A 27,988-nucleotide genomic window follows, 5' to 3' on the forward strand; every position below is an offset into this window, starting at 1 on the left:
CTAGCTTATGCGTCAGTTCCTGAAAGGTGGGGAAACTTCCTGACACTATGAAGTCACCCAGAGGGAGGCTAGACCCCATTCTGAGTGCTAGGTTGGTCCCCTGAAGCCTGGCGTGCCCTGCAGGTAGGGTGAGAAATACCTCGAAATACCCTGCCTACTGGCACACAGCTCACAATGTCCCTGGCTGAGGCCATCAGACTCTGGAATGAAGGGGTGCTGGCAGCCGACAAGAAGGACTGGAAGGGTGCTCTGCAGGCCTTTAGCGAGGTGCAGGACCCCCATTCGAGGATCTGCTTCAACATAGGCTGCATGCACACCATCCTGGAGAACATGCCGGCAGCCGAGCAGGTGAGTGAAACCCTAAAAGAACAAAAGCTCCCCAGAACTACCCTGGGAATCCCCTTCTAAGGGCCCCTGGCCAGGCAGACAGTTTTAAAAAACTCCCAGGACAGGTTTTCTGAGCCACCCGATGGGTGGGGCTCTGCTATTTCAAAGAACTTTGCAGTCCCCAAGGTCTCTCTTTAACCACTCAGGAAGACTTCTTGTTCCCACCTTTTACCAACTCCCCCTGAACGCGTGCTTTCTCTGTCTTACCACCTTGCACCCGATTGTAAGGTGCCTCTTAAGGTTTCCAGGCACTTAGCATCCCATCAGTTCAGCTCAAGCAATTCTGACCAACACCACAGGGTGCTCCTCTAAGGGTTCTGAGGCTGGCTGAAGGAAATCACACTGGAAATGAATCATGAAGTCTATCAAGGGTATGGGGCATTTCAGCATTTTTTTTTAATCCCCGTTTTGTTTTTTTTTTTGAGGCAAGATTTTTGTGTAACAGTCCTGGCTCTTCTGGAACTCACTCTAAAAATTGGGTTGGCCTCAAACTCACAGAGATCTATCTGCCTGCCTCTGTCTCCTGAGTGCTGGGATTAAAGATATTTGACATGACCACCTAGCTTTTTTTATTTACTGATTAATTGATTGATTGCATATGTATGTGTGTATGTGTGTGGGGTGGTGCACCTGTTAAGGTCAAAGGACACCTTTGTGGAGTTCTCTCTTTCCATCTTTATCTGGTCCCAGTGATCAACCCAAATCTACAAGATGGCACAGTAAATATTATTATTATTATTATTATTATTATTATTATTATTATTATCGTAGGGTCTCTTATTGACCCAGAACTTGCATATTAGGCTAGGCTTGCTGGAGATCCTGACTCCATTTCCCCAGCACTGAGATTAAAGGACGAGGCCTTCGCACACCAGGCTGAGGTCACACTCAGGCGGTCACGCTGTGTGCCTTCTACCTACTGAACCATCTCCCCAACCCCCAGCACTTCTAAAGAAGCAGTTCTCGCCAGTCATCCCCTGCCTGGCAGGTGAACGAACACTGTCCACACGTCCACATCCGGGCAGGAAGAGAAACAGCAACTCATTTGCTCAAACTGTCAGCAAGCGGGTGGGACGGAGCATGCGCTGGCCCAGCCTCTGGCTGGAGGGAGAACTGCCCTTCCACCTTCCCTCAGGGGCCAGCTGCAGCCTGAGAGCTGTGGAGACAAAGCACACTGTGGAGAGAGGAGGCGGTGATCCTGGATGAAGCTTTCCTCGCAGGCCCTGGGTGCTCGTGCCCTGGCCTGGACCTGGGGCTCTTGGCTAACCTGTGCCACAGCCACCTCACACACTCTCAGATCACTGACTTCTACCCTTACTGGCCAGGATTTTCTCCCCCATTCTGCTATTGCTAATTCTCTCATCCCCTCTGCCCTTGTTTTCCTGCTTAATCTCTTATTAATATTATATATGTATTCTTGTTATTATTCTAATGATTTAAGTACTTATACGATAAATTTATATCAAACAAATACAACATGTATTTTAACTCTATAACTTTCATATTATTTTTATTACTGTTTTTTGATGGGAGTGGGCATTTTGATAGCATGTATGTTTTGACGCCATGTGCACACCTGATTCTCAAGGAGGCCCCTAAAGTTAGAATTACAGACATTGTGAGCTAACATTGTTCTGGGAATTGAACCTGGGTCCTTGGGAAGAGCAGCAAGCACTCTTAACTACTGAGATATCTAGCCTTATCACTTATTTCACAGAGGGAAAAAAAACTGAGGTTCAGAGAGGTTAGGTAATTTACCACAGGCTATGAAATGAGGAAGCAACACCCCAGGGCATTGCGACCCAAGATGTCTGTACCCCAGGCCAATTTTGTCACCTTGAGTTGCTGAATCATTATGACACACCTGCCTGCCTCTCCCTGGGGCTACTCTTACACTTCCTCTCTGCCCTGGCTCTGTGGCTGAGTATGGACCCTTCTTCCTGCAGGCCTTCACCAAAAGCATCAACAGAGACAAGCACCTGGCAGTGGCCTACTTCCAGCGAGGAATGCTCTACTATAGCATGGAGAAGTGAGTGGTCCAGGACTACCCCACTGCGCGCACTTGTGTGTGTGTGTGTGTGTGTGTGTGTGTGTGTGTGTGTGTGTGTGTGTGTTTGTGACAACCTCCGTGGATCTTTGAGCTGGTATTCCTAATTCAGTAGGTTCTCTCCAGCCTCAGTGGCTAGCTTTTTCTGGGTCAGTTATGCAAGAAATAGCTTGCAAGAGACTTTACTAGGGAAGGGAGGCAAGCCTGACCTCAGTGTAGGTCATCTGGGGCACAACCACAATGAGCTGTCTGGTTGTGAGCTGCTGGGCCTCCCACCAGTGTCCTTAATGAGGACACCCACTAACAAGGGTCCTTGTGAAATCATCAAATCCAATCAATGGCTAGTGTCATCCCTGCTGAGTGTGTCTGCAAAGCCCAGTTTAAATGATTGGGTAGGGGAGATGACCCAATCACAAAAATAAGAATACAGACTATTAGCAGTGTGTGTATAAGTTAACACAGACAAATAGTATATATAGTCTAGCAGAAAAAGTTCACAGTGCATGGCAAATTTCAAAAAGTGTTTTCAAAACATGTGTTAGGACAAAGCCCATTTGTTGCACAGACTCTAGACTGGAAGGGCATTGGTCAGCGTGTCATCCAGTAGGTTCTGGAGGGTAGGGGATAGTGAAGTCCCTTCCCCATCACACTGTACATGCTCTGGGTATTTACAGTCAATAAAACAGAAAAAGGACACACATACACACAAAAAGAAAGGCAGGAAGGAAGGAAAGAAAAGAATGGAAAAGAAAAGAAAAAAAAGGAAAGCCAAACTTGGTGTCACAGACCTTTAATCCCAGGCACTTGAGAGGCAGAAGCAGGGGGATCTCTGAGTTTGAGGCCACCCTGGTCTACAGAATGAGTGCCAGGACAGCCAGAGCTGGCTTGAACAGGGAAGCCTGTCTTGAAAAACAAACAAACAAAACAGTAGAAAACAAAAACACAAAATGAATTTAACCTTAACCCCCTATTCTCCCCTCTAATGCCCAAAGACCGAGTATATAAATAACAAAGGGATAATATCCGAAGGTGAATTTTAGAAACTCTGGGCAAAGTCAGGGAGCAAACTGACTCTGCAAAGTGTCCGCCTGTATGTCCCCAGGCTCTAGGGGAGAGGAAACTGGCTGACAGGAAGGAAGAACCTCTCCAGCAGGGAAACTGGCCCGAGCATGGGGAGGGTGAGACACAGGGCATAGAGGGGAACAGGGGAGGCAGCAGAGGATGGCCTGAATGGGGAGGGAGCTGGATGCTCAATCCCTGGAATGACTCGAGCAGATGGTGGAGATGGGCATTTTTGAAGTCACTCTAGAATATGAACAAAGGGAACAAGACAGGTACCCGGAAAATTGATTTGGAAGTGAACACAGTTGTTCTCACTGCAAATGAGGACCTGAATCGGGGTGGCGCTGGTGAAAAGGATTAGAAGGAAGGGGACTTCAGAGGCGGCCACCCTGACAAGGTCTGGGGCAGGCGTGCTTACAACAACAGCTGCTGGCTGGCTATGGGTGCTGGTGAGTCCTTTGAGGGAGGGTGGACCTTAAGGTTCATAAATGGATTTCCACGTGCAAGTCCCCCTAAAACCAGGTGTTAGTCAGTGAAAACACTACCAAAGGATGGAGCAAGAGAAAGGAGCTAGGTTGGGCATGAGAACATGCTGAATTAATGTCGTTTCCTCATTAGAGGGCTGCAGAGCTGAGGATTAAATCTGGTAGATTAGTTTTCTCAAATTTAACCATCATCATTCAGATGGCGTCCTGCATCTTATTTCTTCTGGGTCTTCCCCACAGCTTCCCTTTTCTCCTTCCTTCCCTTTCTTCAACTTCTCCACCCGTTTGCTTTGGAGACAGGGTTTTACGGTAGCTGAGAATGGCCTTGAATTCCTAACCCCTTGCTTTCAATTCCCAAATTCTAGGACTATAAGCCACCATGTCTGACGTCTTTAGTTCTAGATTTTTTCCCCTAAGTCATTCAAAATCTTAGCCTTCCTGGCTCTGAGACTTTGAGATGTTTTCACGTAGAAATTCCTTCTGGCAGCCCATCTCTTTTTTCTATTATTGCTCCATCATAGGTTATTAGAGCTAATGAAAAGGAAGGCCTTGGAGTTTATCCTCTGAGGTTGTCTAGACTGGGGGTGGGCTGAGCTAGCCTCTGTATATAGTCTAGACTTCTGGAGAGGATACTGGATGCAGGAAGCAGGGATGAGAAGAGGAAATTGAGAAGTGAGCGACCATACTGTCTACAGAGGCAGCCGCCTCTGCCTCTCCCCTACCTCAGGGCCCTCTCTATCAGGAGGGGCTCTGTGTCTGTGACTTTTCTTCCTAGAAGACTTTGGTTTTACTCTCAGTCAGGTAACTAACCACACCTGTGGCTGCTCTTAGCAACAACTGGGCACTCAACTTTTCGGGCTGACAACACCCTCAGAGCAAAGCCTCCCAATGTGGCCCAAGGCCAGAACTCACTCACCGAACATGGATTTGACCACTTTGTTCGTCTGGCTGACCAGTAGGTCCCCATGACCTATCTGCCTGTCTCTGTCTCTCCAGACCTGGGGTTACAGGACATTCTGCCACGCTTGGCTTTTATTATTATTATGATTTCCTGTGTTTGAGTGTTTTGTGTACAGGTATGTATGTGTATCCCGTGCATGCCATGGAGGCCCACGCTTGCATCAGACCCTCTGTAGCTGAAGGTATAGATGGTTATCAGCTGTCGTGTGAGTGCTTGGCGGGAAACCCCAGTCCCCAGTCCTCAGCAAGAGCAGCTAGTGCTCTTAACCACTGAGCCATTTCTCTAGTCCTGTGCTTGGCTTTGTTTTTGTGAGTCCTCGGGATCTGAACTCAGGTCCTCGTGCTTGAGAAATAAACGCTTTACAATTGAGCGCCTCCCCGTTCCCTCTTTTCTTTTCTCTTCTTTTATTTTTTCTCTTCATGACAGAGTTTCTGTAGCTGAGATTGGCCTTGATCTCTTGGTCCTCATGCCTCCACCTCCCAAACTCTGGGATCACAGGTATACACTATATCCGGAAATATTTACAAACCCACTTTTGTTGGATTAGTTAAATGGATATAAGCAAGTTTCTGCTCTGAGAAAGGTATAGATTAAAGGGAGAAACCAGTCGCCAGGGCTATCTATGATGGTGGCTCAGAACAAAGCTGGGCTGGCTTGTGAACAGGCTTGAAGGGCATGGTGACTTAGAGGGGGGACTTAGTGCTGAGTGGGCTGGGCATTCCTTCCCTCGGCAGTGGGGTTTGTTTTTAACAAGGGCCACACCAAGGAAGGTTCTTTCTCCTCCACCACCCCCTCATCTGATTTCAGGGTTGTGTTGCTTTCTTGTCTTCAATTCTAGCAGAAAAAAGTCAGAGGCATTTCTCAAGCCACAGATGGTAGCTCAGGGTGACTCCCTCCCTCCCATCAAACTTCTCTGTCCCCAACTTTGTCATCCCAAAAAGGTAGGGTCTGTAAGCTGTCCTCCACAGCATAGACCTTCTGGCTCTTAGGGCTGTGGAGGTGGAAGTGTGGTGAGACCTTTCAGAACAAGGCAAAACTGGCTTAGAAAGGGGGGCAGGCCTTCTTCCTGCTGGGCGAAAGGTGGGCGGATTGGCCTGTCTACCTGTTGGAGATGCATGGCAGCATCCTGAGACTCTGCTATCCTGGAGAGTGTGTGTATGAACTCTAGGATGCTTGACCGTGTGTGTGTTGGTAGCAGAAGCAAGCAGCAGCTTCAGCGGTTACTAAGGCGTCTCTGCAGGGCCTGCTACAGAAATGGCACGGAAAAGTCCTCTGGAGTAGAGCCTGCCCACCCTGGGGGTGTGGCTGCTTCTGAGGAAGCTTCCAGATGGCACAGAAGAGAACTCTGAAGGAGGCCAGCAGGAGCCCGAGCTGAGCCTCTTTCGGGCTTCTCCTGAGTACTGATCCTATGCAGACCTTTGCAGTGGAGACCAGGGATATGTGAAAGCTGAGCTCCTCACCATGGGTACAGCTGGGGTCCACAGAACTGGGGTGAGGAGAGAAGCTGCAGCAGAGGAGGAGGGAGCTGCCATGCAGATGCTTTGTGCAAAGACAAGTTTAACAATGTGCATTTGGGCTGAGACTGTAGCTCAGCTGGTGCAGTGTTTACCTAGCAAGCAAGAAGCCCTAGGTCACTTGGTCTCCAGCATAACCTGGGAACAGTTCGACTTTCAGGAGGTAGCGGCAGAGGATCAGAAGTTCAGGGTTATCCCAGGTTGCAAACTGAGTTCAAGACAAGCCTTGATACATACGACCCTATTTCAAAAGATAAACAATAGCAACCAAAGGACCTTAGCGGGGTTAACCCCACCTAGCTTTTTCACACAAAACAAGCACTCTGGGTAATGCGTCCTTTTTCCTTCACACTGTGGACATCTTGATGAGACAGAGGATGGCGTGGTGGGCTTTGCTGAGTCCCTACAGTGCCAGGTGGATTTAGGGCATTTCCACAGCTGAAGTCCACCTGCTCAGCCGGCTCCCCGGGGAGCACGGCACATCTGTTAGAGCTGTGACACTTTAAAGTGTGCCCTCTGAGATTCCCCTGCTCCCCGACAGGCTGTGGAACACAGTGGAAATCGCACCTGCTCGGGGAACAGGACACCTGTGCCTCCACCTGCCCCCCTCCTGGCCTCCTGGCGTCAGGGAAACAGCCACACAGGGCCTGTGCATTCACGGAGAGGGGACCAGGAAGCCTAGGCTCTCCTCCTCCACAGGATACGTGTGGGAGTAACTTCCCTCTTTCCCAGAGTGGGAACAGGAGGCAGAAAGGCTACAACCTCAAGAGCTACTGTGAACTTAGCAGAAGACACAGAAGGAGGTGGCAGGCAGGAGGAGGATGCCCGCAGCTATGGCTGTGACAAGGGAGTGCTGGCAGCTGTGCCGGGCAGCTCCGACCTGAGTGAGGGTGGTCAGAATCTGCCCCGAGAAGCTTCCAAAGAGAAGCAGGGTGGGCAGGGGCGGTACTGCTTGGAGCTCTCCAGGGAGAGTGAGAGCTGGGTTTGAAGGTCACCGGGGTCATCAGAAACTTGAAATTGTGTACACAGCCCATACAGAAGAAACCCCCATGATTGTCATAGACTGAGGGTCTCCAGGGTGCAAAATTACAACTCATCTGTAGAATCTTTGGTCTCAGGGTTGGTGGAAAGGTAGAACTGGTCAAGCGAAATAGGCTTCTTCCAGTGGGACGGATGGAGAATGGAGAAACAGAGAGACATGGATTCAGCATTTCTTCCTCTGTGACCTGGACAGACTGACTTACTTCTCCCTACCCCCTCCTGCCCTGCAGATATGACTTAGCTATCAAAGACCTTAAAGAGGCCTTGACTCAGCTTCGAGGGAACCAGCTGATAGACTACAAAATCCTGGGGCTGCAGTTCAAGCTGTTTGCCTGTGAGGTAAGAAGGGCAGGGACAGGAGGGTCTGGAGAGGACATTTCAGGAACACACTGGTCTTAGCACCTGCGGAGGCCTGCGAAGTCCTGCTGACTCCTGTGCCCTGTGAAGGAAACACCCTGAGATAAGGTGTTTGCCTAGTCTGTATGAGGCCCAGGACCTGATCCCAACTTTGGCAAGGGGAGGAACGGAAAGAGAATGAGAGGGGAGGAAAGATGGAGGAGGGGAGGGAGACGCAATGACTTCAGGCTCCTCATAGAGTTATTAGTTACCTGAGAGTGAGCATTTTCTTAATTTCATGCTCAAAAGCCTGTGCAAAAACAAGGTCATTGTGTGCTCTGGAAGGGAGACCAGACAGAAGTGTGCCAGCCTGTGAGAATATTTATTTGCAGGAATTTGCATATTTTATTTAGCAGCTCAAGCTGGCAAACTATTTGTTCAGCATTTTACTAACAGATCCAAAATCACGGGTTCTCTCTCTGAGGAACCCATTGTAACCCATCTGGGTACTTAACACTCAGAGAGAAACTGTGGGTCATTTGGTACAAGTCTGTCAATGAACAGTACAAAGTACACGGTGTGGTGAAGTTCTCCAAACAAGGACAACCTCTTTCCTGTGTTACCAAAAAGGACAGGCATGGCTGGCTTTGGCTTGAGAGTTTATGAACTTTTCTTTCCCAAATAACCTTCTCCATCAAACTTCCAAATATAAACCACTAGCTTTGAAAATGAAAACCCCCGCCAATGTCACAGACCTTTATTTAGAAGCATGGCCGAACAAACAGCATCTCTCTGGCTTCGGTCTCGCAGGCACAAGAAGTGAAGTGTCCCGAGGGTTGCTCAGAGCTCGCAAGTAAAAATAGATTCTATCACTGCCCGAGTCCCTGGGGACTTGTCCAACCTGCCCTGCAGCAGAAGCACAGCTATGCCATGGCTCACAAGGGAAGATGGGGGCTTGGCTCTGGGAATTGGCTGGCACGAAACCAGCTCCCAAAGACCGTGGGTCTCTGAGTTGGAGCAGACGCTTTGTTACAGGGCTGACCTCAGGGGATTTTTGGCCCTTGCTCTGGCCTCTTCCCACTAGATGCCATGAGTATCCTGCCTCATCTTGTGGTGCTCACCTTGTGGTCTCCAAACACTGCCAATGATCCTGCTGAAGGCCACTTGCCACTTCCACATACAGGGCGGCGGGGGCGGGGGGGGGGGGGGCAACAGCTCTAGAAAGAATTGTGTTCTGTGGTGGCAAGCAGACCTTCACAGCAGGGCGTCTCTACTGTGGTTGGGGTTGAAATGACCCAGGAAGCAGGAAACCAGTCCTTTCCCTACTTCTGCCATTTCTTGTGAAGGTCCCTAAGGCCCTTCTAGTTAGAAACACTGGTTATAGAGAAAGGTCTCAAGAGAAGGTAACCGAGAGAAAAATGAGAACAGCTTTGAAGCTCTTTGTAATCTCTTCTCTGTCCTCACTTTGTGGAAAGGTTAAGGCAGATGCTTCTCAATTTACAATGACAGGTTCTGTCCAGATAATCACCCCCTTCTCTGCCCCTTCTCTGTCTCTTTTCTCTTTCTCTCTAGGTCTCTCTGTCTCTGTCTCTCTCTGTATGTCTGTGTGTCTGTCTGTCTGTCTGTCTCTGCCTCTCTCTTTCCCTCCCTCCCTCTTTCTGAATAGGACTCTTATAGCTCAGGCTAGCCTTAAACTTGGTATGTAGCCAAGGATGACTTTGAACTTCTGATCTTCCAGCCTCCCCTCAAGGGTGCTCAGAACACCAGCATGCACCTCCAGTAGGGTTTGTGTAGTACTAGGCAGGACATCCAGGGCTTTGCACATCTAAGCGGGTACAATGGAGCTACTCCTCAGTCCCAGTTAGGATATTAACATGGTTAATAGTCTGGTGACCCTAGTGCTGTGTGGCCCAACCCCCCTGGATCCTTTCCCAGACCCTTATCACGAGTCCGTTCTTCTCAGTCAATCTATAGACCCCATCTTTACGGAAGGTGTCACGTGTACTTTACAAAGGGTTGCAGTGTGGTCACATCCGGTCTTTATTTAGCTAACTTTGTGCTTTAGTGTGCACACAGGGTTGAGTTAATTATCCCCAGGAAAGTTTCCACCAAACTGTGCTGTGCTTAAATAGGCCTGAGATAAACTGATCAGGGTCTGACTCTCAAAATTTGAACCAGCACAGGAACTTAGTAGTGCTGAACCAAACTACCGTCTTGCCCCCCATGGGTTTTTATTCTGCTTGCTGTGTGGTGACAGAGACACCCCATCCCTACCCCTCAAGACCTCCATGCCTCCTACAGTGTGTCATTTGCCTTCTTTTATGGTTGCCTGGGTGACCAGTAGGCAAGGTTCTATGACACGAACCAAATTGCAAGAGACCATTGTAGAGTGTGTCACTAGTTCTGGGAAAAGATCAAAATTAAAACTTTGAAGTGCTCTTTCTACTGAATGTCTTTCTCTTTTGTACCATTGTTTTTTTTTTGTTTTTATTTTTTTTTTTGGTTTTTCGAGACAGGGTTTCTCTGTGGTTTTGGAGCCTGTCCTGGAACTAGCTCTCGTAGACCAGGCTGGTCTCGAACTCACAGAGATCCGCCTGCCTCTGCCTCCCGAGTGCTGGGATTAAAGGCGTGCGCCACCACCGCCCGGCTTCTTTTGTACCATTGTTAAGTTAAAAAATATTATGAGTTCAAATCCTGAGTCCTTGGGGCTAGCAAGATGGCTCAGTGGGTAAGAGTTGCTTGCTGTTAGGCTAATGACCTTAGTTCAAACCCCTGGAGCCACATGGTAGAAGCAAAGAACTGACTCCTACCCTGGCTTCTGAGCCCATACATGTGCCAAGATTCACACACACACACACACACACACACACACACACCATGAAAAAAATTCTTATTTTAACCATTCTAAGTCAAAGACCTATGCAGAAGGCACCGGCTCATTGGTGCTCAGGAATGGGTGGGAAAGGTGTCTCCAGGTCCACTCCTGAAGGTTAATCCTGCTCCCAGCACCTGCACCAGTCACTACCTCCACGGAAATGCCAATCTCATCACCCAGGTGTGTCTGGGAGGGTAGAATTGTTTGTGGATAACAGGCCTCCATTCTTGCTCCAGACAGAGCAGCTGATGTCCCCTACAGCACACGATCTAAGAGAGGAAAGATAGCGCCTCAGTGCCCCCCAGAACTGAGCCTCAAGAGTCACCCCTCCATTTCCATAACTTTGTCTTACTAGTGTATCCAAAAGTGTAATTGGTTCTGTGTCAATTGTGCAGTGTTGTAATGAAATACGCTCTGATGGCTCTACAATCTAACTAAAGACCTGGAAAGTTCTGCCATTCCCTCACCACCACAGCTAGAGTGTCCCCGGGGCTCTGTGTGTGCCACCTCTTTCTCCTGCTGCGCTGGACCCAGACCATGAGTTGGCTCAGGCACGCTGCTGTGCAACAGTCTCGCTACCCATGAAATCCCAGCCAGGTCTGTTGGCTCAGGTACAGAACAACGCATCTGGAACTTCTGCACACCCTGAACCTGGCCTGTGAACCTAGGTTCAATGGCAACAATAGGAATTAGAGATCACACACCTTCATTTTTCTTCCCAACTCTGCCTCTGCCTCCCCTGGGAAAGTTCCTCTTCCCTGTATTAGGACAACACATTAGTTCTCGGCCCCTCCTGACCTAGTGGGCTGTTCAAAGAATGCACGTGATACTGGCTTTAGACATTATAAAATGTTTTCTTTTTCTTCTTTCATTTTTTTTATATTTATTTATTTATTTTTGTTTTTTTCGAGACAGAGTTTCTCTCTAGCTTCGGAGCCTGTCCTGGAACTAGCTCTTGTAGACCAGGCTGGTCTCGAACTCACAGAGATCTGCCTGCCTCTGCCTCCTGAGTGCTGGGATTACAGGCATGTGCCACCACCGCCCCACTATAAAATGTTTTCTTAACACAGCCCCTATGTCTGACAGAACTCAGTAGCTAGGCTAATTGTTGTCTAGCCCCTGAATGCTGGGAAGGGAACTATGTCCCCAGACGGCATTCCCTGTGTGTGCATGTGAATCCTTCCTGGTACCTGACTTTGGAGCAGTTTCAAGTCTCACGTGGCCTCTGCTCTTCCAGGTGCTGTATAATATCGCTTTCATGCATGCCAAGAAAGAGGAATGGAAGAAGGCAGAAGAACAGTTAGCGCTGGCTACAAACATGAAATCTGAACCCAGGCATTCCAAAATTGACAAGGCCATGGAAAGCATCTGGGTGAGTGTGGTGACAGAGAGGATACCCTTGGGGTCCCATTTGTCTCCTAGGACACCGCGATGGGGGAACATCTCTGTTGATTCTGGCTAATAAACACTCTTCCAACATCTGAGCTGAGAAGCCACATCCTAGAGAACGGATCAGGGCAGCCCTTGGATTGCTCATGGGGGGGGGGCCTGGGCAATGCCTGCAGTTTCTTGCTGCTATGTGCAGCCTGTGAGCACTGTGAAGATAGAGCCCGTGTCTTTCTGCCTACTTTTGCATCCTTACTGTCTGGCACAGTGCCAGGCTCAGCATGGCTCCCACAAAAACATTCCAGTTCTATGAAGTAATTATGAAAAATTATTTTTCATAGTTTGATTTTATTTGGGAGCAAAGGTTGTTTTTTCTTTCTTTGGCGATATTTTATTTTAAATGATGTGTCTATGTGTGAGAATGTGCATGTGTGGGTAGGTGGCCATAGCAACCAGAAGGGTGCTGGAGTCCCTGGAGCTGGAGTTATGTGCAGTTGCGAGCCAGCTGATGTGGGTGCTGAGAAGCAAACTCTAGTCCTCTGGAAGAGCAGAATGTGCTCTTAAGTTCTGAGTCACTTTCCTGACCCCAAAAGTTAGTTTTAAACAAGCTGTATTGAAACACCAAGAAGGGGGCTCAAGATCGTGTATGCTCGTGTGTACATGAGCAATACTAGTCCCAAGAGACTGCTGTCACAACTCTTGCTTGGCTCCTGAGCCACTTTTGTAATGGTGCCCTCTCCTGGGAGAGAAACTCAAGGTACCACAGTGAGGGGAAAGGGGCTGTGCTTTAAAAAGAAGTGGTGAATAACATCAGTGTAAGCTGACTGCTTCCAGTGGGGAACCGGGAGCAATGGAGAGAGTAGGCCTTGTTTTGGAGGTCTCTTGGACACCCCCGACTGACGGTCCAGGGGGAAGTATCTCACGTTTGTTGCTGGTCTTTTTATTTGACAACCTCTGACTTCTGGGATGAACATGATCTTCTGTGTGGGATAGCTCCGATAAGACTCTATTGTTTAATACGGCACACACATTGGTCAAAGGACATGGAGAAACCAAGATGGTACTGACCCAGAAGATTTCTCCATGCTGACTAGCTCTAATAGTACTAGAAGGTTCTATGCAGGCTTGGGAGAAAAAAGAGTCATCCATGGTTTTCCACAGCTGTGAGCCTGGTGAACTGAAGTCATGATCAGTGTTGGTAGGATAGGCCAACGGGTGCAACAGTGGCACCCATGCTGGGGGGCAGCCACTGTGAATCTGACCAAATACCCATTGTTGAGGACCTCGCAGAGGCCAAAGGTGAACCTACCACTATTATTTTGCTAAATGGGCATAGTATCACTGTCTTAGTCAGTGTTCTGTTGCGGTGAGGAGACATCATGGCCGCAACAGCTCTTACAAAGGAAAACATTTAATTGGTTTAGTCCATTATCATCATGGTGGGAAGCATGGCTGTACACAGGCAGACATGGTGCTAGAAAGGGATTGAGGATTCCACAACTCGATCCACAGGCAACAGGAAGTGAACTATTGCCACACTAAGCATAGCTTGAGCAGAGGAGACCTCAAAGCCCACCCCCTCAGTGGCCACACCTCCTCCTACTAGTGCCACTCCCTATGGTCTTAGGGGGCCAATTGCTTTCAAACCACCACAGTCACACTGCCCTCTAAACTTGTACCCCTATACCCATAGTTCACTGCAGCTCTCCGTTCTCATCACAGCAGAGTGGCGGATGGTGGTTACCACACATGGTGTTAACACAGACAATAGCACAACTGGTCCAAGTGCGGAGAACCAATGGCGGAGTAGCACTCAGCCACAAACGGGGCATCTGTGTCACGACCCAAGCCCAGGGCTCAGGGCCATCACAGAAGGGGTGAACAGAAAAATCGTTAGATCCAGAGGTCATGGAGGATCAGAACAAAACAGTGTCTTACCCTATGACAGGACCACTGTACTGAGCTCACAGGTGTGGCTGCCTGAAGATCAAGCCAGTCAACACTGTAGCTGGAGTAGAAAGGCCTTCATGGTCCCCACCCCTAACTGAAGAGCTAGGGACGGTTGGTGGCTTTAGGGGAGGGAAAGTCAAGTTTTATTTAAGGGTGTGGCTCCCGGTGGGTCAGCTGTACTCCAGTTGACAATGACACACAGAAGAATATGAATAGCACACAATTGGAATTGAAGGGTGAATTAAAAAAAAAACGAGGCCAGGTGGTGGTGGCGCACGCCTTTAATCCCAGCACTCGGGAGGCAGAGGCAGGCGGATCTCTGTGAGTTCGAGACCAGCCTGGTCTACAGAGCTAGTTCCAGGACAGGCTCCAAAGCCACAGAGAAACCCTGTCTCGAAAAAACAAAAAACAAACATAAAAAAAAAAAAAAACGAGACATCGCAGAGCAGCACAGACCTTTAATCCTAGCACTCCAGAGGCAAGGACAGACAGATCTCTATGACAGCCTGGTCCTCACAGTGAGTTCTATACAGTGAGACTCTATGTTAAACAAATAAATAAAGGACACAAAGTTATGGGGAGTAAGGAGGTGAGTGTGGATCTGGTAGGAGTTCGGGGAAGAGGCTAAGCGAATATGATCAAAATATGTTGTATGAAATTCTGAAAGAATCAATAAGCCCAACCGCTCCTGCTTAGCCCTCTAGAATAACAAGCCTCTGTGGTTTGAAAAAGATATTCTCTTGAGACTTTTTTCCCAGTGGTCCATTTGATGAGGAAGGCAGGAATGGTTTCGTCACTCCCGTTTTCAAATGAGGAGATACAGTCGTAAGAGATGTGAAGATATTCTAGTCAGCTAGGGGACCACGTTTCACAAGGGCTGAACAACCAAGGTTGTATAAGCACACTCTGTAATGCTTACACAATGTCACCTAACAGCACGTTGCTCAGAATGAACCCAGTACTGCTGAGTGACATGTGACTGTTTATTCTATTACAGAAGCAGAAACTGTTTGAGCCCGTGGTGATCCCTGTGGGTAGGCTGTTCCGGCCAAATGAGAGGCAGGTGGCTCAGCTGGCCAAAAAGGACTATCTGGGCAAGGCTACGGTAGGTGGGACTGCTCACCCTCCCCTCTCCTGTGCCCTGGACAGCGTGGGGCCAGGTGAAAGGGATTCAAGAAGACCTGTCCTGCCCCTGCCCTGCCCCTGTGGCATTCAGGGATGGCAATGAGGATCTTGCTGAAAGTAAGAAACAAACATTTCCAGTTTCTTCAATCATCCCAGCCCTCCTGAGGTTCCTCTCAGGATGCTGAGTCTCAGAACTGAGGCAGAGGGTTAAAAGCATAGGTAGAGCTCACACCGCTGGGGGGTAAGGGGCAAGGGCCAGTGGGAGATGTCCTTGGCTCAAGACTGCTATAATTCGCTGCTCAGAATTCTGGGGAGTCACTTTCATTTCCACAGCCTACAGCTGGATTCCTTCCAGCAGGATTTCTTCTGAACCCAGATCTTAAATTCCTTCAGTCATGATTTGGAGGGAGGAAGCAGTATCTACCAAACTGCACTGACCTTGACAGTTTGGAAATGGGAGTTGTCCAGTGGCTGAGTAACTGGAGCTGGCAGGATCACAGAGACCAGCGGAACATGGCTAATGGAAATACCCCAGAGCGCCCTCAATACATGAATATATATATACAAGGTGGTATATCCAGACAGTGGGATACTACTCACCCACAAAAAGGATAAAGTACTAAAGCATGCTACAGCATGGGTGAGAATGTACGCTGTCTGTAAGAAGACAAAAACGAATGTCACATGCGAGGGCTGGAGAGATGGCGCAGTTGTTAAGGTGCTTTCTGTGTAAGCATATAGAGCAGATTACAGGTCCCCAGAACCCATTTCATTGCCAGGCAGCCATGGACTCCTGCCTGTAATTCCAGACTCAGAAGGTGGAGACAGGGGCTCTTCCGAGCAAGCTAGCTAGCAAGACTAGCCACATTGCTTAGCTCTGAGTTTGGCTGAGAGACCCTGCTTCTGTGAATTATGTGGGAGAGCAATTGAGGATGATTCTCACATTAACCTCGGGTTCTCTTTGCATATTCACACACACACATACACAAATCTGCCCCTTAGGCATAAAACACCACACACACATACACACATACACACACAAACACACACACACACACACACACACACACACACACATGAAAAACGGGGAGAAAAGGCACATACGATACAATTCTCTATAAAATCTTTAAGCACTTTAACCCACTGAGATTTACAAACGTGTTGCCAGCTAGGAGAGGAGAATGTAAACCATTTAATAGGTCTAACACTTTCTTTTGGGATGGTTAAAATGTTCGGCACCAAATAGCATTGCAAAGTCTTGTGGGTATAGGAGATACCACAACATTATTTTTACTTAAAATGGTTACTTTGATGTTATATTTGATGCTGAATACCAGCAATAACTTTTTCTGAGAGAGAGTTCTAATCCAGAGGTGGGGCGTGCTAATCCTTACCTTTCGTGTCCCTCTGGAGCCTGCAGCAGAGGCACTGGTTCTGTGGCATGAGAAAGGAGGTCCTAGGGAAAGGCACAGATGGGCCAGCGGAGCCAGCAGCCGCATGCTCACCCTCTTTGCCCTGTGTTTCAGGTTGTAGCATCCGTGGTTCATCAAGACAACTTTTCTGGCTTCGCCCCTCTGCAGCCACAGGTGAGGCCAGATCTACCTGGGACGCAGCCCCGAGTGAGAGAAGCGAGGATGCCAAGTTCATAGTCATCTTCAGCCATCTCTCAGCAGAGCTGAGGCGGCTGCTCTCTAGTCTCAGTCCTGGTTTGCATGGCTGCTCGGGAATGTGGCCACTTCAGCTCTCTGTCTTACATCTTTTGAGGCCAACTCACCAGCTCTTCCAAATCCCAATCTTCTCTTTCCAAGAGATCTGTTGGTCACCTTGGGAGACTTTGACCATTCTCTCAGAACACGGAAATGCACACCCTGGAAGTTTTGTGATAAAGCCTCTTCGTGGGTTCAGGGGTGGGTGGGGGAGGGGTTGTACCAGGGCACAAAGCTTGAGGCTTTGATTCTCTTGGCTCTATCCGTTATCTCATGTGCAAAAAATTCCTTTGGGGACACAAGGCAGGGTACCAGCCCAAGCTGAGATCAGAGATGGTCCTTAGTGACAGTGGGTCCCTTGCAACAGGAAGATGGCAAAGCAGATTAAGGAAAACCCAAGCTTGGTTGCACAACACAGTGACGGGTAAGAGCAGTGGCCAGCGCTAGCCTAGCGGAGGAAAGGGCCTTGACCCTGGTCACCTCTCTGCCCTCTACCTCAAGTATGGGGCAGGATGGTCACTACCTGACCATGTAATCCATGCTTGGGCCATGGGGACAGGATGAACACAAGAACAAAATGAGGGTCAGCATCTAGATTCCTTATCTCCTTTGGCATGGGAAAGTTGAAGAGAACCTGGCTGAGGCCCCTTGAGCTCCAGCCCAGCTAGAGGACAACGAAGGAAGTCCCAGATAACAGACTCAATGGCATTCAGCACAGCACAGGGAACACACGTTAAATGGAGACTCTTGTCTGGCCAGTGTCTTCCGAATTGATGATTTTAAATATCCAGAAATGTCACACACTGTGACAAACATTAATTAGAGATCAGATCTTTTGGACAATACTGGAAAGGGACAAGGCTCGAGGTCAGAAGCCCTCCAGCAAGAACACCTTTTCCAGACGCCAGCACTGGGGCATGGCGGTTGCTGTGCTGGTGAAGCCCACCCCCAGGCAAGCTGGCAGGCTGCTGACTTCCCAAATTGTGCCTTTTCCCCAGAGCACCAAGAAATGAAGTCTTTGGTTTTGCATCTGAAATAATGCTCAAATGACATTAACAACTGTTCTCTCTTTCTCTTGCCATCCTCTTCTTCATCTTTTCCGGAATGTTCCACAGACAGCTGAGCCTCCACCCAGACCCAAAACCCCAGAGATCTTCAGGTGAGTTAGATTTAGACCTGGATGCAGAATGCTTACACCCTCCACCTGACTTGCTGGCAGTAAGGATGTGAGGAAATAAAGCTGGTCAGGTCTGAACCATGTCCTTTTCTAGGGCGTTATCCCTCTCCTGTTTGCAAGGTTCGAACCAGATGGTGCAGTTGGCATGGGAGCCTTGGGTGGTGGAGTGGTCTGGCTGCAGAAACCTGGGGTCCCAATGGGCGTGGTCACCCACAGAATGGGAGCTCACTGACGTAAAGGAACAGGGCCCAGGTCAGAGGTGACAGGCTGTTTTTGTCCTGATTACGGCCCCTCGGAAGCTCCCTAGATTCTGGAAGTTATCACAGAGTCTTTTTTCCTGTGTGGGCGCTGTTACACTATTGACACGTGCTTTCTGCAAAAGGGGAAAGAATCAAGAAAAGGAAGTCACTCTACACTGAGACAGAGTGGCCTCACCTCAGCTTTCTTAAGTGCTCCTTCTAAGGAACAAAGCAAGCTTAGTTCCTCCTCTGATAAAGGGGGTCAGAAAAAGTGTATGTGGGGGGAGGTACTACAGGTGACCCCAGAGTTGGGCTGAAGGGGATCCTTCCCAAGCTCTTTGGACGGAAAAGAATGAATCCCTCACATCAGACCCAGTGGGCATAAACAGGTGGAACCTGACCCCCACGCCATGGGCAGTTTCCAAGGCAACCTCACTTACATTCCACAGAGACTCTCCAGGTGTGGGGTACCCAGGGCCTTGCGGGGGTGGGGGCTGTCAGTGAAGGGGAAAGGGCGTGGCCTAACAAAGCAAAGCAGCTGCAGCTCCCCCCACTGTGCCTCTCTCAGAGCCTGGCTCTCCATCCCCTTCCCACAAGGCTGGCCTAGGTGATCCCTCCCCTGGCATTCCCTAACTTCCAACTTCCCCCATGTCATTCCCCTGGCCGGACCTCCTGTCCACGCAGCTGGGACCTGGGAACTAATGTCTTGGGTAAGCGGGACGGGAGGATGAGGACTGCCAGCCCTCACCATCTAGTACTGGTTCTGGTGCTCCAGTCCCACTGTCTTCTTCAGGGTCTCCCTCTATAAACAGACTTGCTGCCTGCCACTTCAGTTACCTGAGGCCTACCATGACCCCAAAATAGAAAATTCCAGAATAAATCACTAGTTTCATATTAGGTGTGGCAGCGCTATCCTTAATCCTAGCACACAGGAGGATTGCCACCACTATGAGGCCAGTCTGGTATATATATTTAGGGAGTTGTGAGGAAATCCCGTCCATCTAGAGTGGGGATGTACACCGCGCTGTGTATGCCACCTGTCCTCCACCCGGTAGCCGTCTGTCTCGCCAGCGGGGTGTAAAAGGGGGCTTGAGGGGGTGGGACAGTCTAACTGGACACCTGGGACATGAAAAACAGGAGGCTGGGGTGTGTGTGAAAGGGTGAACATTGGGTTTGAGAGAAGAGGGAGGAAAATCAACAAAATAAATATTTATTTGAAAAATGCCATAATGAAACCTAATACCGTGCATGTTAATGAAAACAAAACGAAAACAAAAACGTGGCCAGGAAGATGCTCAGAGGGCAGCAGTACTTTCTCTGTGGTTGGTGACCTGAGCTGCATTTTCAAACTTGCCAAGGTGGAAGGAGAGAAATAACTCCACAGGTTGGTCCTCTGACCTCCACTGTGCGCTGTGGCCCATGCGTCCCCTCGACACAGTAATAAAAGCAAAGAAAAAAGAAATGAAGCCGGGCGGTGGTGGCGCACGCCTTTAATCCCAGCACTCGGGAGGCAGAGGCAGGTGGATCTCTGTGAGTTCGAGACCAGCCTGGTCTACAGAGCTAGTTCCAGGACAGGCTCCAAAGCCACAGAGAAACCCTGTCTCGAAAAAAAACAAAAACAAAAACAAAAAAAAAAAAAAAAAAAAAGAAATGAAGTAAGTTCAATAAAACAAAGCAAAGAACCATATTTCTTGAAAAGGACTGCCATGGTATCATGGTTCTTGCTCAAGAGTCCCTTGTGTTGATTAATCGCAGACCCAGAACACAATAGCAGTACCAAGACCAGCACTTTGTTTATGCCAATGCTGTGAGGCTGTCTTTTATGTTAAAAAGTGGGCGTTGACTTACTAGGGAAAAGGGCAGGGTATGGAGGAGGCTCACACTTCTAACCCCTGCCTTTGAGAGGCAGGAGGATTGTTGAAAGCTCAGGCCAGCCTGAGTTACAGAGTGATATCCTGTCTCACAAAACAAAGACAAAATAAAACGGACGAACGATGGGGGAAGCGGGTGTTGTGCGCAGGGTGTTCTAGTGATTAGCTGTGCAGGGAAAGGAATTTGTGCTGGCTCTGCCAGCATGCCACAGACTATACAAGACAGCCACGTGGGGGGTGTGTTCAGAAGAGAAAGCCGTCAGATTTGTCTATGTAGGTATAGGAGAAGCACAGGACAGACAAGGGTTTGGTACCATATATGGGTTCATTCATCTCTTGGGTTCTTGGATCACATTCCCAGAAGACAAGGGGAACGCCTGTGTGGAACACACATGCCGTTTCTCACCCAGTCCCTCAGGATCCTACGCAGGCCAGCACCCTGCACTGGTCTCACAGACAGTAAGATGAGGAGTTAGAGTGAGTGCCAAGCTAAATCTCTGGCCTCAGGTGCTTTTCCTGCAGTGAGCGGACGAAGTCCAAGCGGAACGATAGGCTGAGTCTTCTGTGTCTCCTTCAGGGCTCTGGAAGGCGAGGCACATCGAGTGCTGTTTGGCTTTGTGCCCGAGACGCCAGAAGAACTACAGGTCATGCCAGGGAACATCGTTTTTGTCTTGAAGAAGGGCAGTGATAACTGGGCCACGGTCATGTTCAATGGACAGGTATTTGGAGGGTCAGGGGTTCGTGCTAAGGGTATAGAGTCCCGGCAGCAAAGGGCAGAGCTTTTCCACAGGACAGGATCTGCTGCATTATCTGCAGCCCTGCCAAGGGTCATCGTCCATGTGCCGTCCCTGTGCATGGCTGCAGACTGTTCTGTGTTTGGGGTACTAATGAATCTTTGTTCTTCCTTCTGGATTCTGGGATGTGACCCTGCAGAAGGGACTTGTCCCTTGCAACTACCTGGAGCCAGTTGAGCTTCGAATTCATCCTCAGTCGCAGCGCCAGGTAATGTAGGGCCAAGGCCTAGGCCACCCCACTCACCCTTCCCTCTCTAAGGGAAGAAAGTCTGAAAGTGGTCGTCTCTCTGTCATGGAAGGAAGACTCACTAGCTCTGGGCCACTTGAGCCGGGATCAGATGCCTAGAGCGGAACCTGGGCACGAGGGGAAAAGACCAGCCATGCTTAGCGGAGGCCACTGGACTTGCTCTACCCGTGAGTCCTCCTGGTCAGGGAGACTTAGAAAGCGAAGGCTAACCATTAGAGCTAGGTGTCCCAGGCACATCTTTTCACTAAGGAGAACGGTTAATGTGTTTCTTGGTACAATGCCATTTAAAAACACAACAAGGGCCAAGCATGTAGCTTAGTTGGCAAAGTGCTTGCGTAGCGTGTATGAAGCCCTGGGCTCAATCCTCAACACTGAACAAATCGGGCTTAATGGCATATGCTCCTAACACTTGGAAAGTGGAGGCAGGAGGATCAGAAGTTTCTCATCCTTGGCTCGACGGCACACTGAGGACAGCACGTGGCCTGTCCCTTCACACTGTGTAACAAGATGCACATGTGCAGAGCCCTCCCTGGGCAGCTATGAAACGGAGCTGCTTTCAAGGTCCAAATGCCCTGTAGGTGGGACGTGGACTCTCCCCTTTCTCAGGATACTCTGCAGTCGAGACAGAAGCATTTGAGACAGAGCACCCCACTTTGGTGGGTTTTCAACATGGCCGATAAGATAGCAAAGGGTCTGGTAGGTGGGTATCAGGGTTCTTGTTGCTTCTACGAATTAGCCCTCCTTTCCTTAGTCACCTCCGCCGTATCACCCCAACTTTTAAGAAGTCATTTGCATCTGGGTTCTTTCCAGGGAAGACCTCAAGCTTTTTGTCTGTCTGTTCTTGTCACCTCCAGGAGGACACCTCCCCGGAATCTGATATTCCACCTCCTCCTAATTCCAGTGCCCCAGGACGATCCCAGTTGTCACCAGGTTAGTGTCCCCAGAGAAGGAGCTCTCTGGGATGAGAAGAGCTGCTTCCCTAGCCATCTAGGAAATTCTGGTTTGGTTGATGACATTTACTCAGAGCCTTGTCTTGCTTACACCATCATCCCCTGGGATGTGACAGCCAGGTTCCACCCCCACCTGCTTAGAAGTGAGCGCAGATGAAGGGGCAGTAAGTGCCCGTCCAGAGAGCGGTCACCAGATGACCTAAACCAGGTCCAAGAAGGAAGGTGGCAGTAACTGCATTTTCTCACTTCAGCTCCTTTCAAACCACTGAGTTGTGTGCTTTCTGCACAGCTCTGCAGCTTGAACAAGGGACCACTCACTGGAAGGTGTGGATGTGAAACAGCTGGGTGGGGCTGTGTGGGAAAGCAATAGCTTTTTGTTACGGGTGAGTTTTAAGCAGATTCTGACAGAGATGACAGGTGTGTCTGTCCATGCCACCTGATTATCAGAACTGCTTTGATGCCCCTCCTCTATCTATTTGAAAATTGCAGACCTACAGAAAAGCTGGAAGTAGGGGACAATGAGAACCATGCTTTTCACTTAAATACACCAGCAAGATGGCTCTGTAGTTAAATGTACGTGCTGCATAAACCTGGTGACGACTGCAATTACTCCACAAAGTTGTCCTCTGGCCTCTGTGTATATCAGGGTATGTGCCCTCCCATCATGCACACAGGCTAAAACAAAAATTTTAAGTGCAAACAATGTATCAATACCTTTGCCCCTGTGAGTCACTTAAATATAAATTACAGACCCAAGACACAGTCTACTTGGATCTAATTGCCCTATGAACAAGCGCAGCTCCTGCCTAAGGAGTACATGTCTCATTAGGACACCACCTATCCCATATACATATGCCTTAGGGGCCCCATAAAGTTCTTACCTTTTCTGTCTGGAGGTTCATGAAAGGACACAGCACTGAGAGATTGAACTATCATATTTCTAGGCCTTTGGTTGATGTTGGCAAAACCTCCCAAGCGATTCTAAAAATCAGCTGGGTTTGTGATCAACGGTTCTTACATCTTCGGTGGTAAACAGCTTCTCTTACGCACACACATAATGTGTTAACATGTGCTTTTAAACCACAAAAATACTCAAAATTCCAGGACCATGAGATGGTAGCGGTTCTAATGTTCCTGCCTGGGGCTTGGGCTCATGTCGCCTGACTACTCTCTGCTTTGGGCTATACTGCTTCACCAGCCTTAGGCCAGTCCTCTGATACCACGTGGAGCTCCCATGTTTGTGGTCTCCATGCTTCTTCAGAGGTTCTTAGATGTTAAAGGGTAAGAAGCTGGACACTGTGGATGGAAGGGTGCCACCACGAGTATGCATTTACCATGTCCTTTTCCATTTAGGTCACAAGCAAAAAGAGCCCAAGGTAATGCCTTCCTTGTTTCCAAGGGAAGAAAATGGATGAGTATGGCTTGGGGTGGGGATGCCTCTTAGGACTATGGGATAGCAGTGAAAAGGGCTGTACCAGTTGCCCCCCGACACGGCATCTACAGGACATGTCATACTAGTGCCCAGCTGAGCAGAGAGCTCAGTAGAAACCGTCATCCCAGTGAGTTGGATTAGAGCTCTCTGAAGGCCTCTCAGGGGAGTGTGAAAAAGTTTTCTATTTGTCCCTCCCCCACTCCCTGAGGCACTCCTGGGGCCCTTACACAAAGTGGCAGGAGGCTGTGGTAATTCAGGATGCTGCAGAAAACCTCCAGCATTAAGGTGTCCTTTGCTCCTCCTCCGGCAGGAAGTGAAGCTCAGTGTGCCCATGCCCTACATGCTCAAGGTGCATTACAAATACACGGTGGTCATGGAGACTGAGCTTGGCCTCCCCTACAGCCGGCTTCGGGACATGGTGTCCAAGAAACTGGAGCTCTTGCCAGGACACACTCAACTGAGGTGAGTCATGAAGGTGGCATCTCAGGGTAGAGCGCGGGGTGGGGGGTGCCTTGTGCTGACGCAGAGCACTGGCTATGGAGCTTTCTGAGCTGGTAACTCTCTGCCTTGCTCGTTCCCCATCATCCCTACTAGCTATCGGCCTCGGGACAGCATGGAGCTTGTGCTCCTCTCAGAAGAAACCATGAAGGACGCCTGGAGCCAAGTGAAGAACTACTGCCTGACTCTTTGGTGTGAGCACACAGTGGTGAGCGGAGGGAGCCGGGACATCCAGGCCATTTCCACCAGCTGAATTCAGCATTTAGCCTACATCTCCTTCATGCCAGGCAACAGGCTCTCGGTGATGGGCTTCCAGGCTCATTCACTCACAGCAGGGAGAGGGTTGCATGAGTAGGCCCAGAAGTGGACAGAAAACAGACCCAAGCTGCCTCCCCTAGTTCGGCGGCTCGAGGATCATGGACATCACTTTCACCAAGGGCAGGATTGACACCATGGCTAAGCCAAGCTCACACACACTTGCTTCATCTTAGGTCTCTATGAGGAACATTTAAGGGTGACAGAAAACAGTGAGCATTTATTTTGCATAGGCAGTAACAGCCTTTTCCTGAGACTTGGTTATCTACTGTGGTCCTATACAGGTAGATATATCACATGTTTAGGAAGCAAGAGAAAGGTCAAGGGACCTGACCTAGATAACAGAGCTGCTCAGGAGTAAAGGATTTGGCTTCACGTCTGCTGTCAGACAGCATGCTGTAGTGACAATACAAGGCCAAGCTGTCTTACTAGCCATGAAGTCTAGACAGGAGCCACCTGACTTGAAAGTGAGATTCATGAGTCAGGAGCAAAGTTAGAGGCTAGCAGTGACAGTGATGGGTGAATAGAGAGAAGTTCTTATTGTCACTTCTTATTCTGTCCCCTAAGGGACACTCAAAGTCTGTCAGCCTATGAGTGGATTTTACACATGGGTTGCCCTTTCTGATTGCTAAATGGTGTACGCTGTAATGGTAACTGCATTTTTTTTTTTTTGTGGGTTGGGGAATATTTGCCTAGAAAGAATTCTACTCTAAATGTGAATAATCTCACTTAAAACTTTTTTTTTTTTTTGGTTTTTTGAGACAGGGTTTCTCCGTAGCTTTTGGTTCCTGTCCTGGAACAAGCTCTTGTAGACCAGGCTCACCTCGAATTCCCAGAGATCCCCCTGCCTCTGCCTCCCGAGTGCTGGGATTAAAGGCGTGCGCCACGACCGCCGGGCTTAAAACATTCTTATAAACGACTACTTTTCCCTCCGAGGCCAATCTATTTGCAGCTGTATGCACAGATCCCCCCCCCCCCAAACTCCCAACAGTCTTTTTAGAACTCCACCCAGGCTCGTCACTGCTGGAGTTCTTTGCCACTGTTGTCTGTGGAGGCTCTAAGTTGTTCCCATCACTAATCAGGCAAAGCCAAGCAGACTGCCGTTAACTGTGTTCAGTGCACACACCAGCCACATTCAAGTACTTCCCCAGGGGACGTGCTAGGCCGCCACACTTCCTCATGTCATTCCCTAGTTTCAACATCAGGTATGGAAACCAGCAGAGAGAGGCTATGCTGCTACTCAGGGACCCACAGCCAGCACACAGGAGCTGGTATACAAACCTAGGATTGGGCTATAGAGATGGCTCAGCAGTTGATAGCAGAGCACCTAGGTTTGGTTCCCAGCACCCACATGGCAGCTCACAACCACCTGTTATTTTAGTTCCAGGGAATCTATTACCCTCTACTGGCTTCCATGGGCACCAGGCATGCAAGTGGCATACAGACATACATGTAAGCAAAACACATAAAAAACAAAAAAGACCAAACCAGGTCTGTGGACTTGGTGGGGGCTACTCCCACCTCCCTGCACTGTCTAAGGAGGACATGTAGCCAGGCATGGTACCATACATCCAATCTCAGCACTCAGGAGACTGAAGCAAGAAAATGACTTCCAGGCAGCCCTGTGCTATCCAATGAGACCCTGCATCAGAAACTGTTTTATAAGTCATGGTTCTGAAGCTTTGGAAAGTATGAGAATTACCTAGAGCTAGCTCTGAGGAAGGCTGGTGTATGTAGTAAGTTTGAGATGGAGCGCAAAAGCCGAATTCCTAACAAGATCCTCAGTGTTTGGGCTAGGGAAAGAAGATGAACCCGGCACCAAGAATCTTAGGGACAGCAGGATGGCTCAGTAGGTAGTCTCAATTCCCAGAACCCATATGGTAGGAGAGAACTGACTTTCCCAAGTTGTCCTGGAACTCTGTAGACCAGGCTGGCCTCGAACTCAGATATCCACCTGCCTCCACCTCCTGAGTGCCAGAATTAAAGGCATGCGCCACCATCACCTGGTTCTAAGTTGTCCTTTGATCTCCACATTACACACACCATAGCTCACATACACACAGTATAAAAACTAGCTAAATAGACTTGTTGCTCAAATGATTTCCCAATCTGAAAGGAACAACACATCCATTACCCTGGGACTACAGGAAGGCAACGCAGGGCCTACACAGAGCTCTGTCCACCTTTCAGGTTCGCTTACTCACCCAGAGTGCTCATAGAATGATTTATTCCTATGGTAAGTATTGAGCATCAACTGTTTGTTAGTGGTTTTCAGAATTCACTGGCCAACAAATTAATGAATTTAATAGGCCCCTCCCTTCTATTTCAGGGTGATCAAGGTTTTGTGGATGAACCCAAGGAAAGTGAAACCTCTGAAGCTGATACCCGGACAGCAGAGCCTCAGCCTAAGGAAGGAAGCCAAGTGGTAGCGATCTTCAGTTATGAGGCCATTCAGCCAGAAGACCTGGAATTTGTGGAAGGAGATGTAATCCTGGTGCTATCACATGGTAAGTGCTTCTCCAAGTTCACAGACCACTCTCTCTGATCAGCAAAAACAAGGTCAAGGGCAGACAGAACAAAACAGCAACTCTTAGTCAATAGTTTCAACTGACTTCCTAGCTTTCAGTAAGAGGGAACAAATGTGGCTTTCTCCTGTCAATTACTCTAGTAGGCACAAGACTATGACATCTCTTATAATGCTTACTTTTACAAATGTACTAAATTCAACTAGCTCCAACTTTTAAGGTGTTGATTAATCACTCACTATGGCATTAACAGCATGCCCTCTCATATTATCAAAATGAATCCTAGCAAAGCCTAGATAAATGGCTTCTCAAAAACAGTAACAAAAAAAAAAAACAAACAAAACTCACCTGAGGACTCATGTTCAGTCTTTGTCTATTTATGGCAATTCACCCTACATTTTACTGTGTTTATCACATCTAGAACAGAACACGGTAAGACTATGTTCACTTTAACCTCAAAATACTTTCCAGGCCGGGCGGTGGTGGCGCACGCCTTTAATCCCAGCACTTGGGAGGCAGAGACAGGTGGATCTCTGTGAGTTCGAGACCAGCCTGGTCTACAGAGCTAGTTTCAGGACAGGCTCCAAAACCACAGAGAAACCCTGTCTTGAAAAACCAAAAAAAAAAAAAAAATACTTTCCAGTATTATTATTATTTGTTAGCACAAATGGGAACAGGGGAAGATGACTAGCTGGGTGTATATGCCAGCCACTCACAATGATACAATTTTTCCTGTATGGTTTTAGTAATCGATGTATATTTTGTCTTTTCTCAGTGAATGAAGAATGGCTGGAAGGGGAGTGTAAAGGGAAGGTTGGCATTTTCCCTAAGGCTTTTGTTGAAGAGCGTGCAGTCAAGGATTTGGAAGGCACTCCCAGAGAAGTCTAGGATGCTCTGTAGCCTATGGAGCTGAAGAAAAGGAGTGCTGTTTTTGCAAGATTTATCCATCTCTGCTGTGTACTATCCAGACATGTTTGGAAATGTTCTCTAACATTTCCCTATTAAAACTGAACCTGTCACACAGAAACGAGAATTTGAGATAAAGATTTCCTTGTAGATGAGAAG

General features: G+C 48.7%; 1 protein-coding gene across 1 annotated transcript; it reads left to right on the plus strand.

Annotated features, from left to right (window-relative positions):
* The first annotated feature begins 36 nt into the window (after window positions 1-36).
* Ncf2 (neutrophil cytosolic factor 2) lies at window positions 37-27,954 on the plus strand. The gene is made up of 15 exons (XM_075988241.1): window positions 37-348; window positions 2,334-2,416; window positions 7,728-7,836; window positions 11,946-12,080; window positions 15,042-15,149; window positions 16,696-16,755; window positions 17,991-18,034; window positions 20,740-20,881; window positions 21,096-21,164; window positions 22,058-22,133; window positions 23,507-23,529; window positions 23,896-24,047; window positions 24,180-24,291; window positions 26,728-26,905; window positions 27,699-27,954. The coding sequence occupies exons 1-15, from the start codon at window positions 175-177 to the stop codon at window positions 27,809-27,811; spliced, it is 1,578 nt and encodes a 525-aa protein (XP_075844356.1). The 5' UTR covers window positions 37-174; the 3' UTR covers window positions 27,812-27,954.
* The last annotated feature ends 34 nt before the right edge of the window (window positions 27,955-27,988 follow it).

Source organism: Microtus pennsylvanicus, chromosome 10 (genome assembly GCF_037038515.1).
Source record: "Microtus pennsylvanicus isolate mMicPen1 chromosome 10, mMicPen1.hap1, whole genome shotgun sequence".
NCBI classification, from domain to species: Eukaryota; Metazoa; Chordata; class Mammalia; order Rodentia; family Cricetidae; genus Microtus; species Microtus pennsylvanicus.

Excerpts from the sequence above, each read along its gene's own strand:
- Ncf2 (XM_075988241.1), top strand. The coding sequence starts at position 175 with ATGTCCCTGGCTGAGGCCATCAGACTCTGGAATGAAGGGGTGCTGGCA. Across the intron at positions 23,530-23,895 it reads ACAAGCAAAAAGAGCCCAAG|GAAGTGAAGCTCAGTGTGCC; the intron begins GTAATGCCTTCC and ends CTCCTCCGGCAG. Across the intron at positions 24,292-26,727 it reads TTTGGTGTGAGCACACAGTG|GGTGATCAAGGTTTTGTGGA; the intron begins GTGAGCGGAGGG and ends CTTCTATTTCAG.